Source organism: Panonychus citri, unplaced genomic scaffold (assembly GCF_014898815.1).
Source record: "Panonychus citri isolate SS breed McGregor unplaced genomic scaffold, ASM1489881v1 Contig00072, whole genome shotgun sequence".
In the NCBI taxonomy this organism is placed as follows: Eukaryota; Metazoa; Arthropoda; class Arachnida; order Trombidiformes; family Tetranychidae; genus Panonychus; species Panonychus citri.
In genome coordinates, this window is record NW_026515477.1 from 360881 (window position 1) to 377054 (window position 16174).

The 16174-nt window shown below is 29.4% G+C and overlaps 2 protein-coding genes across 8 annotated transcripts in view; one reads left to right on the forward strand and one right to left on the reverse strand.

Moving 5' to 3' along the window:
• LOC128386572 (locomotion-related protein Hikaru genki-like) overlaps window positions 1-8865 on the reverse strand; it is a 40102-nt gene extending 31237 nt beyond the window's left edge. The window contains exons 1-6 of the mRNA XM_053345624.1: window positions 8634-8865; window positions 8249-8563; window positions 7453-7589; window positions 7255-7378; window positions 5682-5841; window positions 3223-3371 (exon numbers count right to left, since the gene is read on the reverse strand). Coding sequence (XP_053201599.1) covers window positions 3223-3371; window positions 5682-5841; window positions 7255-7378; window positions 7453-7589; window positions 8249-8563; window positions 8634-8697 — 949 coding nt within the window. The 5' untranslated portion in view covers window positions 8698-8865. The remainder of the gene's footprint in view (window positions 1-3222; window positions 3372-5681; window positions 5842-7254; window positions 7379-7452; window positions 7590-8248; window positions 8564-8633) is intronic.
• Window positions 8866-9356: 491 nt separating this feature from the next.
• The window catches only part of LOC128386696 (voltage-dependent calcium channel type A subunit alpha-1-like), a 107547-nt gene continuing 100729 nt past the window's right edge, over window positions 9357-16174 (forward strand). For 6 of the 7 annotated variants that reach the window (XM_053345765.1, XM_053345766.1, XM_053345764.1 and 3 more), the window contains exon 1: window positions 9357-9743. The gene's annotated coding sequence lies outside the window, so the exon portion shown is untranslated. The remainder of the gene's footprint in view (window positions 9744-16174) is intronic. The other variant, XM_053345769.1, reaches the window with a different exon arrangement.

The window sequence follows — 16174 nt, forward strand, 5'->3', positions numbered from 1 at the left end:
AAGAAAACAAGATAAATGAACTATGAGTGAACATGAGGAAATGTTTTCTCAACATCCATCAACCATCAAGTGAATCAGATATAAGTTTTTTCATTACCTGAAACTTACGATAAGTTTAATTGGATCAAAAATTCAGAGGATAAAATTGTCACCTCTTCATGGTTAAATCAAGAATAAGAAGAAAAAAAAGCAACACCGAGATTTAAAGAGCTTGTAGAAAGAAAATATTATATTGGAAAAATAGTTTATCGATAAATGTTACACAAGAATGAATAAACTCTGGTCAATGTCGTGAAAGTTTCAAAAACTTGAAGACATGATGATAATATTGTTCATTGTTTATCAATCTCTCGATTCGTTTTGATAAACATTATTACAAAAAAAAAATCTCTCGACACTTGAGCCTTCAAAAAATCAGTTTTCCCAAACACATGATCAACATGACAAAATTGAGCTTTTCTCATGTTGATTGAACTTTATGGTTCTCATATAAAAGTTTTTTCATGGTGAAAACAAAACGTTAACATTATGAAAATCAATCAATTTAAATGCTATCATATTAAACTTTTTTTCACTCCACAACATTTTCCGATTTCATTTTGATATTTAAGTTTCATCAAATGAATTCTCAATATACCTGAGCAACGAATAAAGTAATTATTCAAATATTGAGCTAAAGATAATTAGTATTTGAAAATTAAACGAAAAAAATATCTTACATCAAAAATGAAATGCAAGTTTTTTCTCATAACTTTTTTGTTACTTGAAAAACTTGGAATATTTTTCTTGTACCAAATAAGGTTGTTTACATTTCCGAATATTATTCAGATCTATTTAATTCATAATTGGAACAAATTTTTTTCCATAAACATTATTAACCTTTGATTAGAGTTTCTATTCAAAAGGAAAACATAAATTGTCTCTTATTTGTATGAAATGTTCATAGGGAAAATGGGAATGAGTGAATCTTTATACTCTCGTTATGTTAAATCCATTCATTAGTTGGGTAGTTTTTATATTTACAGCATTTTAGACTGTACGGAAATGTCATTGAATAAGGAAGAAATAATTTCTCTCTATTTTACCTTAGTCTTATTCTAGTTGATCACATTAATGAGTTGGATGATAATGAGGAAGATGATTAGATGATAATGAACATTTTCCTAGTCAGAACAGTATCTTTAGCTTAGTTACCATTGCGCCATCAAACTCTCAATAGCTCAACAAATATAATTGGCATCTTCAGATTCTGAATGCTGACCTAACGATAATCAGTCTTATTCATTTCCTTAAGTTCCACCTTGAAATCCTCTATTCTGAATCTTTCCTTTCTATTAGATCGTAAATACTATTTCTACTGAATTCCTATCGATTCGGTAGGGGGTGGAAGGAAAAAAATCTTACAAACTCGCTGGATTATGAAAGAAAGAGGAGGAGAAAAAGCTTGGAACTCAAAATAATATCATTATCGATACCTTGTTATAATAGCATCAAGAAGAAATTAAGAAGAAGACAGGTAAATATGACGAAGAAAATGCTGATAATATTAATGCGATAATATTGTTATCTAATAGAGAGTAACTATTAACTATCCTCGAGTTATTGAATGTGAAAAGACAAAAGTAAGAATACAACATGAAACTTATTCGTTAGAAAATAGGATAAAATGAATTCTAAGGAAATCCTTAAGATAGTGTCAAATACATTTAATAGTAAATATAGTCTCATCTGTAATAAATGTTGACCAGAACTTTTCTTGGAACATTTATTATCTTTACTGGAATTTCAAAAATCTTCCACCGATAAATGAAAATTAAGAGTTTATTTGATTTAACTTCGTGGCGATAATCAGAATGAAATGTTATCTACATGAAATTAACAGGGCATTTGGGATTCAGTGAAAACTTAAAGTGATAGAAATCGGTATGAGGGTATGTTTAGATACAGTTTTCCTGAGCTATTGATAATTTGTCGATCATAATGTTGTCCAAAAAATCTAATTGCTAAAAAGTTTATTATGGTTACTAAGAGACTCAGAAATTCATCTACTCTGAATATCATGTTTTCGTATTTTATCTGGAACTTTTGCCAACAAGTACAAAAGAAAAAATCGAAATGCCAAGTATTCATCAAAGATGAGATTCGATTTTGTTGTTTCTTTCTTATACTGTTGTTGTGTGAATGAAGAATAATAATTACATGTTTAACTATAGAACAAAAAACAAGTAGAATGCTAAGAATTACCGATAATACCAAGAGAAGAAAAGTTCTGCATAATTATTAATATATAACAAGTAATAAATGATCAGAACTTTTTTACCTCCCACCTTACCTAATATCAATAGAAAATCTCTAATCGATTAGAAGAATCATCTTTTTCCCTTCACTTCAGTATCAACCTTCCAGCATATTAATTCATCCTCATAGTGAAGTATTCAGTCATCAAAATATTGTCTTATTTTTTACTAGTGTATTCAATGAATTCAAGATGAATCAAAATATGTGTGTTGTTAGAAGAGTAGTTAATCATTGAATCAAAATTAACTAAAGTTAATTTAGAAAAATCAAAATTATCGAAACTCATTTTCACAAAACAATAATCACTAATTCTCTTAAGATTACCATAAGATCTCTTATTAGTTAATTGATTTAATCGATTAATTGATGAGGATCAGTGTGAAAACTAACCATTAGCCACTCCTTCCACCATTAACTAAAACCTTACCAATTTATCTTTATTTTTTCAAATTGCGCGCAAAAAAAAATCACCGAAAATTTTTGGTCCAGAGTGTACGCTTGGCCCAGACGGTGGTATTTTGTTAAGTACTTAGGAGGAATTGAAGTTTTCATGATAAACAGAAAGTTATATTCCAAGCATTTCCAATCTATTGGTGAAATTTACTCTTTGTATCAAACTAAATCATGAGTTTACCATGGGAAGATTATTTATCCAGAGTTTAATTAACATGGTGTAAGTTCATTTACTGTATTTCATGATTCCCATGAGTTCAATTGTTACTCTAATTTTAACAAGGAAAATAAAAATTTCAAGATGTATCATGTTACATGTAAATTATGATCACTTTTCTCAGGGTTAAAGATGAGAAAATTTTCATGGAAAAACTTAATGTAAGGTAATAAAAGGTGATCATTTCCATGCATGTTGGTGATGATTAACATGATAATGACGATGAAACATGATAATAAATGAACAATTCATACCCTTAACTTTAATGGTGATACTGTTAAAATGTCCTTTGGGGGTGGTACATTTAAATTGTCCAGAATCTTTCTCATTGGTATAATAAACAGAGAGACGATATTTCCAGTTCCGGGAATCCTCATTTACTGCCCAACCAGCTGGATATTGTCTGAAAGGTAAAAGGTAAATATTCATCATGAATATGAATTCGTATGAAATAAATTAACTATTATCATATATCATTATTGTTAAGGGTAAAAGTTTGATTTCTATGGATTGATTTAGAATTGATTATCATTTAATATTCGGGTCAGAATAGTAAAAGAGATGGAAAATTATTATTCTAATAATAATTCATTCCCTATTCATCAAGAGATAATCAGAGTAAGAGTAATTTTTTTCAGGTTCCACCTTTTAGGTTCAATATTATCACTGAGATTATTCAGCTTACAGGGAGAAAGGGGGAAATGGGTTAAAGCTAAAAGGAGGTGGAAATGAATATGAATGTATTCATGTATTAGATTCAATTGAAAATGAATGGATTCTGTTAGCATGTCAACTTAATATGCTTTTTACCTTATAATCCTGTTATTTTCATGTGAGAATGAAATCCATTCACCACACCTTAACATGAATTCTTATTACATCTTTTTTCATCTTCATCTTCATCATTATCATCATCGATGAAGATGATGATCATCTTTCTCTTTCTCTCTTCTACATCTATGTAACATTTTCTCTTACAATTCTAAACCAATCTTTAAGAGCATTAACTAAGCGAGAAAAAGATTCAACTTTTTTTCTTCTTCATCCGATTCAATGAATCTCATCATTTAAATATCTTTATCTTCATAATCATCGTGTATATGAAAATATCGTATCATCTCTGGATTGAGAAAAGAAACGAAAATGAATATCATGAAAAGAAAATCAAAAAATTTTCTCCTATCATGAGAACTTATTTTCTTCCCTTTCAAAGTTCTCATATTTATTTATATGGTTTGTCCTTTAACTTTGGTGTGTTAACTGTCAACACAATTTTAAGAAAACAGAAAAGTTTCTTTTTTTTTCATTCCACTGAACTTTTCATTTACTTTCTTGTACAATTTTAGGTGGAGAAAAAAATCTTCACATTTCCATTGAAAGTGGACACAAAGTTTTCGACAGAACATTCGATACAGAGAAGTGTCTAAAATTCGTTTCCCTGGACGATTCTTGTTTGACTTACTATTTTCAAAGACTTTAAGTGAAAAAGACAAGAATTTCCTCCAATAGATTGACTTGGTGTCGTTCATGATCATTTCATCCTCTTTTCCTTTTCCTTTTCATTCTTGACTTCGATTTTAATGATGAACAAAAGGATAATCGAGTTTCCCCTTAGAATTTTATCTAATACCAATCATCTGGTTCATTATCTATCTTTCGAATCCTATCATGTCTCTAGCACTCATTCATGGCAGAGAGAAAACTTCAACATTGTTTATCTAATTTTCTTAGAACATTTTCTATGTCAAAATTTCCAAGTCCTTTCAATTTTTTATTTACTCATATGATGTTAACACCGACAGTAGATCAGATCGTTTTCATGGTTTATATTATAATTCATATCTTATTTGCATAAATAACAAGATAATTCAACAATTTTGATGAGCATGATAGCTTCAATGGGCGAGAGAAATTCATTCTTTTATAATAATAAAATCTCATTAATAAATTAACAAACTCAAAGTTTTCACAATGTAACCAGAATTTATTAAAATATTCAGATCAAAAGTCGATAATATATTAAAACAAAATGGTTATAATTCCAGTTAAGGAATAATTCAAGCTGAATAACGAACTGAAATGAAACTAATCAAATTCTGAGAAAACCAAATCATTAATGTAACTATGGATTGTAATTTTTATCACTAATTGGAAGATAATCTAATGCTAACTTTAAAATCGCTGTGAAATATTGAATACAGTGTTTTCAATTTGAATTCACATCTTTTTGTTTGAGAAACTAGATTTGTATTCGTTGGATTACAGCTTTTCTCAGTAACTTTCGCCGAGTTCTCAACTATTAATAATTAGTCGAGTTCCCATTCGGTTTCGTCAATCCGACAGAGGGCAAAGTTTTTCTTCAATTAGTTCTCAGTGAGTTTCGACGATTCTCAGATCATTTAGTCAAGTTCTCGAGGAGTTTAGTCAACTCGCTTTTACATTTAATTTTAAGAAACAATTAAAAATGAGTTTTAATCAAAAAATTTAGTTTTCTACTCATTGTAAAAGCAAATTTAAACGAAAAATGTTGAACTGAAGGTATTGAAATTAATCTTGCATGAAATGTTACTTGTGAACAGAAAACATAGTTGATACCTTGTTTTTGACTGTTCTCAGGTTCATGATAAAGATGAGCAAAAGGTGATAACAGGAAACAAGGTCAAGGTTAAAAATGATGTTTATATTTAATAACATAAATGATAAAGACAAATACCTTTGAGCCATTGTCCATGTCCACTCTGGATCGCCATTTGATCGTGAAAATAAACAATCAAGATGAAGTACAGTTCCTGGAGTAATCAATAGTTCACCAGAATCTGTTATCCCAACATCACCTGAGGTTACACTATATACAATTGATGGAGGTGAGTCAACTGAAATGATAAAGGTGAGGATTTTCATGGGAGAAGTTTTTTCAAACAAGAAAAGAAAAGACAAAAATTATCATCAGATATCGAGAGGTTAATATTAGTGCTCGGAATAATAGTATCAATCAAGACTCATTAATCACATATTGAGAATTCACATCTTTCTCCCTTCGAAGATAAATGTTGATATTGACTAATAATAAGCGATGATTAATATAAGATGCTATGAACTCTTCATGATTCACTGAGTATTAGATTAGACATGAACATGAGTTGCCAATTGAAATGTTGTCATCGATGAATTTCAACATTTTAATTAGCTTGTTCCTCTTTTCCATGTATTAAGTGAATCTACTAAGATAACAAATACTCTGAAACTGTTGTAGCATTCATGTTATCCTTATGGACTGAATTCATTTTTGTTGTAATTAGTTTGATAGGGAAAAAAATGTTCAACAAAAATGCTTTGATTAGCTGAAGGAAATACCAAAATTAAAGACACAGGAATAGAAAAGTAACATTTCCTTCATCAGATTAGAATTCCAATCAACCTTATCAACTGGGAATAACTTTCAACACTGTTGACTTATTTTACTCAATTTCAATATTCCATTATTCAGTCAACTGAATGGATTCTCAGCCTTTTTACATGTTAAATTTTCCGGGGAAGTTTTTTTCGTCTTCTCAAACCAGAACTTTGACATCTTATCAAGCTAATTCACTTTAATTATCACAGAATTTGGAAGTTTTTTTCTGACACAAATTTTTTTCTTCTGAATCATTGTCGATAACATTTCACTCATCTGCTATTAGAGAGTATTCAAAGATAACCATGATCATATTGGCTTTTCTTTTGTAAATTTTTTTTCCATTTTAACTAACCCAAAACTTCAAATTCTCCCATGAATATATATTGAAAATGAAAATCATTCTATTCTCTATTTTTTCCTAGAAAACTTTCCTAGTAGTTATCTTGGAATTCATATAAATTCTTATTGTATTCCAAGGATTCAATTGAAATATCATCTTTATCATTCCATGGTTTTCCTTGAGTATTTATCATCTAATCAAAATACTTTCTCCCAGAAGAGATTTAAAATGTTCAAATATTTACCAATTGATAATAAAACCCACATGAAATGGAGACATTCAACATGAAGAAGATAAAGTTCTTGCCATGAGAAAATAATACCAATTCTTTAAAAGAAAATGTTGAAAGAGAATTGAAATATATTTTGAATGTGATTAACTCAGATTATCATTGTATTCGCGACAATGATAATAAAACATTAACATGATCAAGTTGTTCAAAGGATAAACATGATAAGTATCGGTCTAAGTTGTTCAAATGAGAATTGCAATTTCAATTTCAATCCGATTGCGTAGATCATAATAATTTGTGAGAGACCAAAAACTTACGAGAAAAATTGGTTTGCAATGTTGTCTCTTCACATTTCGGTAACGGGTGATCCCAAACACCTTTGATACATTGAAGTTCAGAGTATCCGGTAAATTTGGCTAGACCCACTTCGGTACAGCGTACCTGTGAAATTTGTGTTTCAAGAGAGATGAAAGTTAACGAAAAAAAAGTTCAATACATGATGAAGTTTCATTTACCTTAATGATACTTTGGTCAGTAAAAGTTTGAACTCGATCCAGAACAATTTGTGAAACATTATGAGTTATAACGAGTTCACTTGATTTAGGTTTCATTTGGCAATCTTTAAATGTTGGATGTTCAAATATATCGCTTCCTGTTAATGACAATTGAATCAATTGATTGTTAATAAAAATCATTTAGTATCATTCAGTTCTGATAATATCTCTCTATCATAATCAAATGAATATCCTCTTTACTTAAATGTAATACTAAGGGTGGAAAGATAATAAAAAACTTGAATTCACCATTAGATCAACCGATAGGATCATTAAAAGCTTAGAAAAGATGAAGAGAAATGATTTTTTCGGCTTTGAACAAAAAAAGTTTTCTCAGAATTTTCAGAACTTTTTATCCTTTTCCTGTTCTCATTCATCTCATATTAATATAAACACAATGTAACCAATATAATTGATTCCTAATGGACTGTGAAAGATATCATAATCACGATTACCTTCAATCGCTAATATCATTTTCATGAACTGGAACTGGAATAATATTATTAGTTATGAATGAATAACTCAATAAAAATCAATAAACATTGATAGAGTTACTTATTTTCAATAACTGTTAACACCATCTGATTGTTTGAACTGATTGGATTTTAATTAAGCTCACCAGGTTGATTAACTTTAACCTTAAATGTTGTTATTATTACCAAAATGTTTGGTTGATCAGATTGATTGGATAAATTCAGAGTAAATACTATTTTAATTTCCATGGATTCTCATTAATGTTCAGTTATCATGAACTTACCTGGTTTAGATGCACACATTGGTCCAACCCAAACACCTTTGATACATTTGATTTTACAAATGCGTTTCTCATCATTCGGACTCAACTGACCAACAAAAAGTATCTCCTCTATTGAAGTGAAAGTTGAAGATTTACCTCCGGTCACCATGTCAAGTATATCCGGACTTGGTGAACCATTGACCAGAACTTCCGGTGATGCACAAGGTGCTCCAACGGTTGGTAATGATTGTTGCTGTTGTTTAATTGCAACATCATTATCATTTGGATTACAATTGACACAAGCGATTGAAGTATTGATAATGATAATTAGTTGCACTGTTATATAACAATTAAAAGAAACATGATTAGTTAAAAACTCAATCAACATGATGATTATTTTATTTACCTGATAATAAGAGGACTATGGTAGATGATAAAGATATTCTTGGTGAAAATTTCGATAAGTTCATAGTTCTAAGTTTATGTAAAGGTTCACAGTTCGAACTCGTTAAATTATCAACATATCACAAAAGAAACTAAACTTTTATTTCAACTCATTTTACTGCGTTGATATTGTTGTCAACTTTTTTTTCGAACATTTCTGTTTTTCGTAAAACTCTTCGATAACTGAAATTCCAACTCTTAATGCTCTCAGAATTTCTCTCAGATTCTACATCGATTCTCATGGAGTATGCGTTCTTTGCTATAAAACATCAAAGACCAAAACTCTAAGAACATAGTCTCCATCTTTTGGAAGCGAATTCGACTTGATGGAGACAAAAGTCCAATTTGATCATCGCCATCTAATGAGATCGAATAGAACGAAAACTCGACAGCATTCACCTGTTCTCACGAACAAGAGCCTATCGAGAATTGAGGCTTGACTTGAATTCGCGAAAAATTATCGCTTATACATACGCCAAAATCTAACCATTTACAATGAGAACTATTAATACACGAAATGGATTCTAAAGTTCCATTCAAAAAATAGAAACTACAAAGGTCTAATAAGTTCTAGCAACGACCATCTACGAAAAATGCGCATTCGCAATACGCTCACTTGAATACTAGGGAACTGAATACTCACCATGAATGATGTTCAATATAACTTTTCAGTTCAATCAACAGCCTTTACATTGAGGTGAAACAATCAACTTACCTGGAAATAAATTGTTGATGATAAAAAAAACACTAGCAAATTGTAAAAACTATGGATCATCATTTGATGAAGTGATCAAGATTATCTTAAATCATCTTATTATCAACGGACTGAGATTAAGTGTTAATCATAAATAAATTGTTTGCGATTTAAGTTGATAAAAATCTTGGAGTACAAATCAATAAACTGTTAAGTTTAATTTAACTGATTTCCCTTGAAATTGATTCGGATTAATTGACAATAAAAACTCAGTGGATTAACTAATTGTTGTGATTGTGTTTATTGTGATTTATCATCATTACAAACAAGTGACCGGATTAAATTAACATTAACATTGTCAATCTAATATTGGAAAAGGTGAGCTCTCAGTCAATTTAAGTCTTAATTAGTTAACCACTTTGAGCAAATTGATAATTGTTCAAGAGTCTCTCTTAGATTAACTAATCTAATTAAGAGATGAAATTAATCATTTAATTTGTCAAAATAATTATCACAATGTGATTTAACTGTTAACAACCAACACCTTACTCTCAGACTAGTTTAATCACAATTAAGATTATACATAAGAGTTGACACTTAATTAAACTATCAATCAACATCATGTTGAGAAAAACTAATCAATCAAACAGAAAAATAATTAAAGAAAACTTTTTGTCAACAATTCAATGTAACTAAGTTACAATTTTTATTGATCAACATTCAATTTCTCGTATTTAATACAATCAGATACTAATCATTAATGTAATTCAATTATCACCATTTTCTTATGATAATTAAAGTTCGTAATTAAGGTTATCATCATTTTCATGTATTCATTTAATATCGAAACATTAATTTAATCTGATTGGAAGATTGAAAAGTTCAACCAAAATAATGATTCCAAAGAGATGGAATTAATTTTTCTCTCAACGATAACAATAATTTATTACAATTCGAAAATGTACTTAAGTTAATTGTAAACCTTGTTAACTAATTGTTGATCATGATATTTGGTAGTGATCAAGTGAAGGTTTATAATAAAACAGTAGACACGAATTTTTTTCTCGTAGTAATTTGATGTTGAATAACAATGAATATCCTCCATCATTTTTTTGTATCAAATCAAATGTCACGACATATGAATAAAAAGTGTAGAAGAAAAAAAATTGTATACAGAAAACTATTGAAAAAAGAGAAAAAAGATGAATACATAAAATAAAAAGTTCCAAATTCTCATTGAATATCCACCCAACATGAACCCGCATTGGATATGAAACATGTGGGTATTCATCTAGTAAAAATCATTCTCCAATAGTAATTATGGTAAATTAAAAAAAGTACCAAGTACCCTGTCTTTTCATTCATTTCTGTGTCCATCAAAATTACTGTGGGAATTAATTGAATACCCTGGAAGAGTCAGAGAGAGAGAGAGAGTTCAGGAAAAGCAGAAATGGTTAAAAGTTCATATCCCTTATCAATAACCAGCACATCTCAATATAATCATAATACCCACTCGAAAGACATTTATCATCTTCATCATCTTCATCATCACCATCATCAATTAATATGTTATAACATTTACCTGGTTTATGATAATACTAGCTACTTAATATTCAGATATAATAATTTAGACAAATTGTGTATTCACATTGAGTTCATAATTTAGGTCAAACATTAAATTATTACTTTGATAACTATAATGATCCCCTGAAAATGAGCTTGACAAAGGTAAGACAATAGTTGATGATAAAATTGTTAATTGTAAAACTGTCACATGGAGAAAGAAACGTAGAGAGAGAGAGAGAGAGAGAACAAAAAATATTCCAACACAAGAATTTTGATTATGATGGTTTTCACTCCATTTGTTATTAATATAAAGGTGATCCTCATATTAATCAACAATGTAATTAGCTAATTGATATAAAAGATAAATAAATTTGGTTATTGTTGATTGACTTTATCATACTCTCTGCACTAATGATTTGGATAAGATTTACTTTTCGAATGCTATTGGTCAAAATCTGTAAGGATTCTACGAAATATTCTGATACAAATCCAAAAAGCAGAAAATATTCCATCCATGATTGAATCAGCTGCTAACGGAGATTCTGATAATATCTTATTAATTATTATTAATACTCTGCAAATGCTTAGAAAGGTGAATCTTAACTTTCGGTAAAAAGTTTTTTCTCCTTGTTGACTTGCATGTATAATTATTCATTATATATTCGGATAATCTGCTGATCAATTGTATGGAAATTATTATTATTACCATGAAAATAAGATAATACTACCTGTGGAATATAATTGGCTCAGAATTGAGTGACTCTGATAAGAAAACGGAAATGCTGAGTTGATGAGAACAAAATAATTTATCTCTAATTTCTGATTACAGTGATTATCTAACATGTAATCAGTTATTTCAAAAGCATTGATCAGAAAGGTTGAACTGAATGTTTGACCAATCGGTAATAACAACAATAATTATCAGTATTTTGATCGTGATTCACAAAATGAACATATTATCAAGAGTAATGAATGAATTGATTACTACATGGTTTCGTTATTTACCTGATTGTTATCACCTTAATTTGATAATGATAAGCATGAATATTATTTTTCTTAGGTAATAAAAATCACGATAAAAGAAATAATAATTTCCCTTTTCAACTGAACTTTCTGATTATTCATGAGATTAACTTGATTCACCTGGAATCTATCTTTGATTGAACTGGATAAAGATGATTATTTAGACTAATTTATTAGCTTATCATCATGTTCATCATCATCAATTTTCACATGATTAGTGTTAATACCCTCATGGTTGAATTAATATTCTTTCACTGAAAAGAAGAAAAATGAATCGAATTCATTTCCCAACCAATTCTAATCATTTCCACCTCAATTTGTTTCCACCATTCCTAATCAAACCTAAATTTTATTCTTGTTCCGCTTTTTTCGTGCTGAGCTTTACTTCATTTCCTCGACTAACCGGCCAATTTTTGGACATTACAAAATCTGAAATCGTTTCAACCCACGATGGTCATTTATCAAACTAAACTGACCTCATTAGCTGGTTATCATTATCACCATTGAAAGATGATATGAAAATGAATATTTCTCATTTCATGGTGACCTCAAAATTTTTGTTTCATCAATATTAAGTTATTAGAACTTTTTTCCGCCATCTTGACCATTATATTATTATTACCATTATCCATCTTTTAATCATCATGTTTATCATCCAATCTCATTCAGATACAATTCAGATTGAAACCCTTTCCACATCTCCTCCTCAATTCACTTTCCATCTTGATCCTCGTTTTCACTGAATGATGTTTCTCATTTTCACAGAATTCATCATCATCTACAACTTCATTTAGTATAATGGTACAATCTTTTACTCCCTCGTCAACTTATCATCCTCATCTTATTTCTTTTCGTTTACCTTATCATTTGCTTTCTTCCTATTCTCACCTCCCAGTTCGTTAGGAATACTTATCATCTGATCTGATCTGATCTCTCTCTCTCCCTCCTGATGAATCCAATCAAATAGAAGTAACAGAAAATCGATGTTATCATTATTAATATAAGGATTTTTCTCCTCTCATTTTCTCCATAGTTTTCATCATCAAGAATCATCATCATCATCGTCAAATCGTTTGTAACTATTCATTTATCTTCATAAGAAAACAGGGATAAGGGCTGGATTTTAGTAAAGAAAAGTAATTTGAAGATAACATTGGTTACTATGTATATGACATTTGGTATCAAAAAAAACTTTCATTTACTCAACCAGAACTTTTCTTAACCATAAAGCTGAACTTTACCACTGAAAACTGATAGTTACATGATAATGTTATCCAATACTTTTAGTAATCATAATCTTTGTATCAATAATAGTTTTGATGTCATTCATCAATTTTCCAGTCCTCATCAAAAGTTAATCAATGAAAAAAAGATGATTACTGAATATTTCATGTCGAACAGCTTGAAAGAAAGTTTTGAAAAGTTTCGAAAACTTTGAAGAGAGAAAACTGAGAGCATGTAATAGTTATCGATATAACTAATCAAAACACTTGGCCAGAACTAATTACTTTCTCAGTTGGCATTTAGACATTCAGATATTCAGGTTTCTTGTGATCCTTGAGATGAATCCATAGACAATAAAGTGATGAATTTCATAGGGTTACTTGCAATATTCAGTATGTACTAAAGAATGAGCGTAATTCATTTGCCTATTGTTTAGTGGTCAAGATTCAACTTTTAGGTTCATTATGGTCACTTTAAATCAAAAATAAGATAAATCTTGCAAATGCAAGGTTCAATTTCAATGAACTTTCAATTCATCACGATGATAAGTCTCAGAACAGTTTTGAGCAGGAGAAAAGGTTTTAGGTATGATGTCAAGTGGGAAATAGTTAAAAATAATAGACCAATCATCTTGAATTTAAAATAGGTAATCGAGTAGAAAAATCAAAAAAGATTGCGAACAGAAAAGGTCAAAAAAGAAAATTCAATTCATCATGGAAACAAAAAAACACCATCAAAATTATATCACCAACTGAAACTTACATGTTCTAAGCGAAGAAAAAGTTTCTGAATCGATATTGAACCTTTTCTCATTGAATGAAAGATTCTGTTAACATGGAGGTGATAGTTTCTTTTATGATGATAATGAGTTTCGATGGTTATCACTTCCATAATAAAAGGAACTCTATTCATATATTTTTCATGAAAACTACACGGTGAAGTTTGAAATTTACGACTCGGTGCTAATCAGTACAAAACAGTAAACTTTGAACCTCTTGAAAAAGTTTCGAATTTTTTTCCTACAAAGTTGAAGTTCTAAGGATTTGGTTAATGTTTATGTCATGATGAGTATTCCCCACCTTATCTAACCCTTTTCCATGAAATGATTATCACCAAAGAAAAAAAAAGGATAAGAAGCACAAACACAGAAAATAATCAGAAAGCATTTTTTGTTCATCAGTGAATATTGATTATCAGGAGGAATCTTTTTCATCCATAACATTCAATGTACCATGTATTCACCATGGTATCAAAAAAGAAAAGAAAATCGAGTGAAAAAAAATGATTACATGGGTAAAGATAATCAAGTTGAATCTTTGACTTGTCAAACTAATTGAAAGTGAACCGTGTAATGAGATCAGAATAGATTAGCATGAATGGAATTCATATAAAAAAAACTTCGACTCCACCTTATCCACCTCCTAGACTCAGAATATGTATTATTTTAGTTAGATTTTATTCCATACTCTGGGAAGAAAAATCATTCTACACATCCAATTATCATCATCATCGTCATGAAATACCATGAAAACCCATCAAAATGATGATAAACCATCAAATTCAAAGTCTGTTACTTATCATCATCTTTACACCACCGATGAGGTTAACATACATGATGAGTCGAAAAATTTTCATTCATCTTTGAAAGAAAAACCCGAGAAACAATTTGAATCGTAAATATTATCATTTAAAAAGGATTTCCTTTTCCGGATTCTTTGTAATCCTAACGTAATAGCATAAATAATCTGGATATAAAATCCATGATACTCAACAGAAATACTAAAACAAGGGATAATACATGATAACATAAGAACCTTAAATCTAATTGGTTATATATATTTTTCTCCTCTTCTTGATTGTTTCTTCTCACCATCAATTATGTATCTTATACAACTCTGGTTATCTGTTTTATTGCATTAATGTTCATCATCATCATCATCATCATCATCATGATTACTATTGTGTTTACTGAGGTAACACCAAGAATCCTCATCAAACTGATAATCATCATAACTGATCGGCTTCAATTGAATAGCAATAATAGCATAACATGTTTCAAGAAAATGATGAAGATGAAGATTAAGGAGAAAGAAATAAAAATCCTATTGAATTAGATGAAAATGAATGAGTAAGAGTAGAGTTTAGATAAATATCAATCATTGATCAAGATTCATTTACCCTGTAGACTTATCATAATCATACACTTATGATAATCACCACAATTATCATACAAGAAGACCAGTGTAACTTTTATTTAGTCCAGAAAAATTAGTTTCTTGCCTTTATCTGAATGATAGACTGATTCTTTTGATTATTGTAAGCTCTTTTTTGACAATTTTGATTAACCTAAATAATGTTCATGATTTAAAACTCTTCATAATGATTTAAATCGTCAACAAGCCGGAAAAAAGTTCTGAATATTTTCTCAGATCCTTAACTGTATATTTAAAGTAAACTAAGGTGAAAAGATTGTGTTATTTTGTTTTTATTATTCCCTCTTTATGGTATACAAACTTTACATATCAAGTGAATTACAAGCTGATTCTGATTAACTCAGTTAATAGCTTAGAATGCAATTTGGTTATAAAAAGGATGAAGATGAAGCTTTCATGGAATAGCTGTTAACCCTTTTGGTGTGGAGAAAAAAAAATCATGAGAATCTGTAAGATATTACTATCTATTTTTGTAGAAAAGTTGAAGAAAAACTTTCAAAGATGTAATTAGAATTATCTAAATGTTAAATCTAGATGAATATTCATGTAATTCTGTGCTCAGAATAAATATTATTTTGAGAATTATCATGATAATCAATCAAGTGATTTCTATTCGATTAATCATTAAAGAGAAAACCATCAACAAACTCAATTCCAATATATAAACTTGGTTATTCTGAATGATTCAGATTCCAATTAAATGGTCATTGTATCTATTACATTCATTTATCGATGGACGTTCAAGGTAAATTCAGATTTCATTAGGCTCAGGAAAGTTCTGGT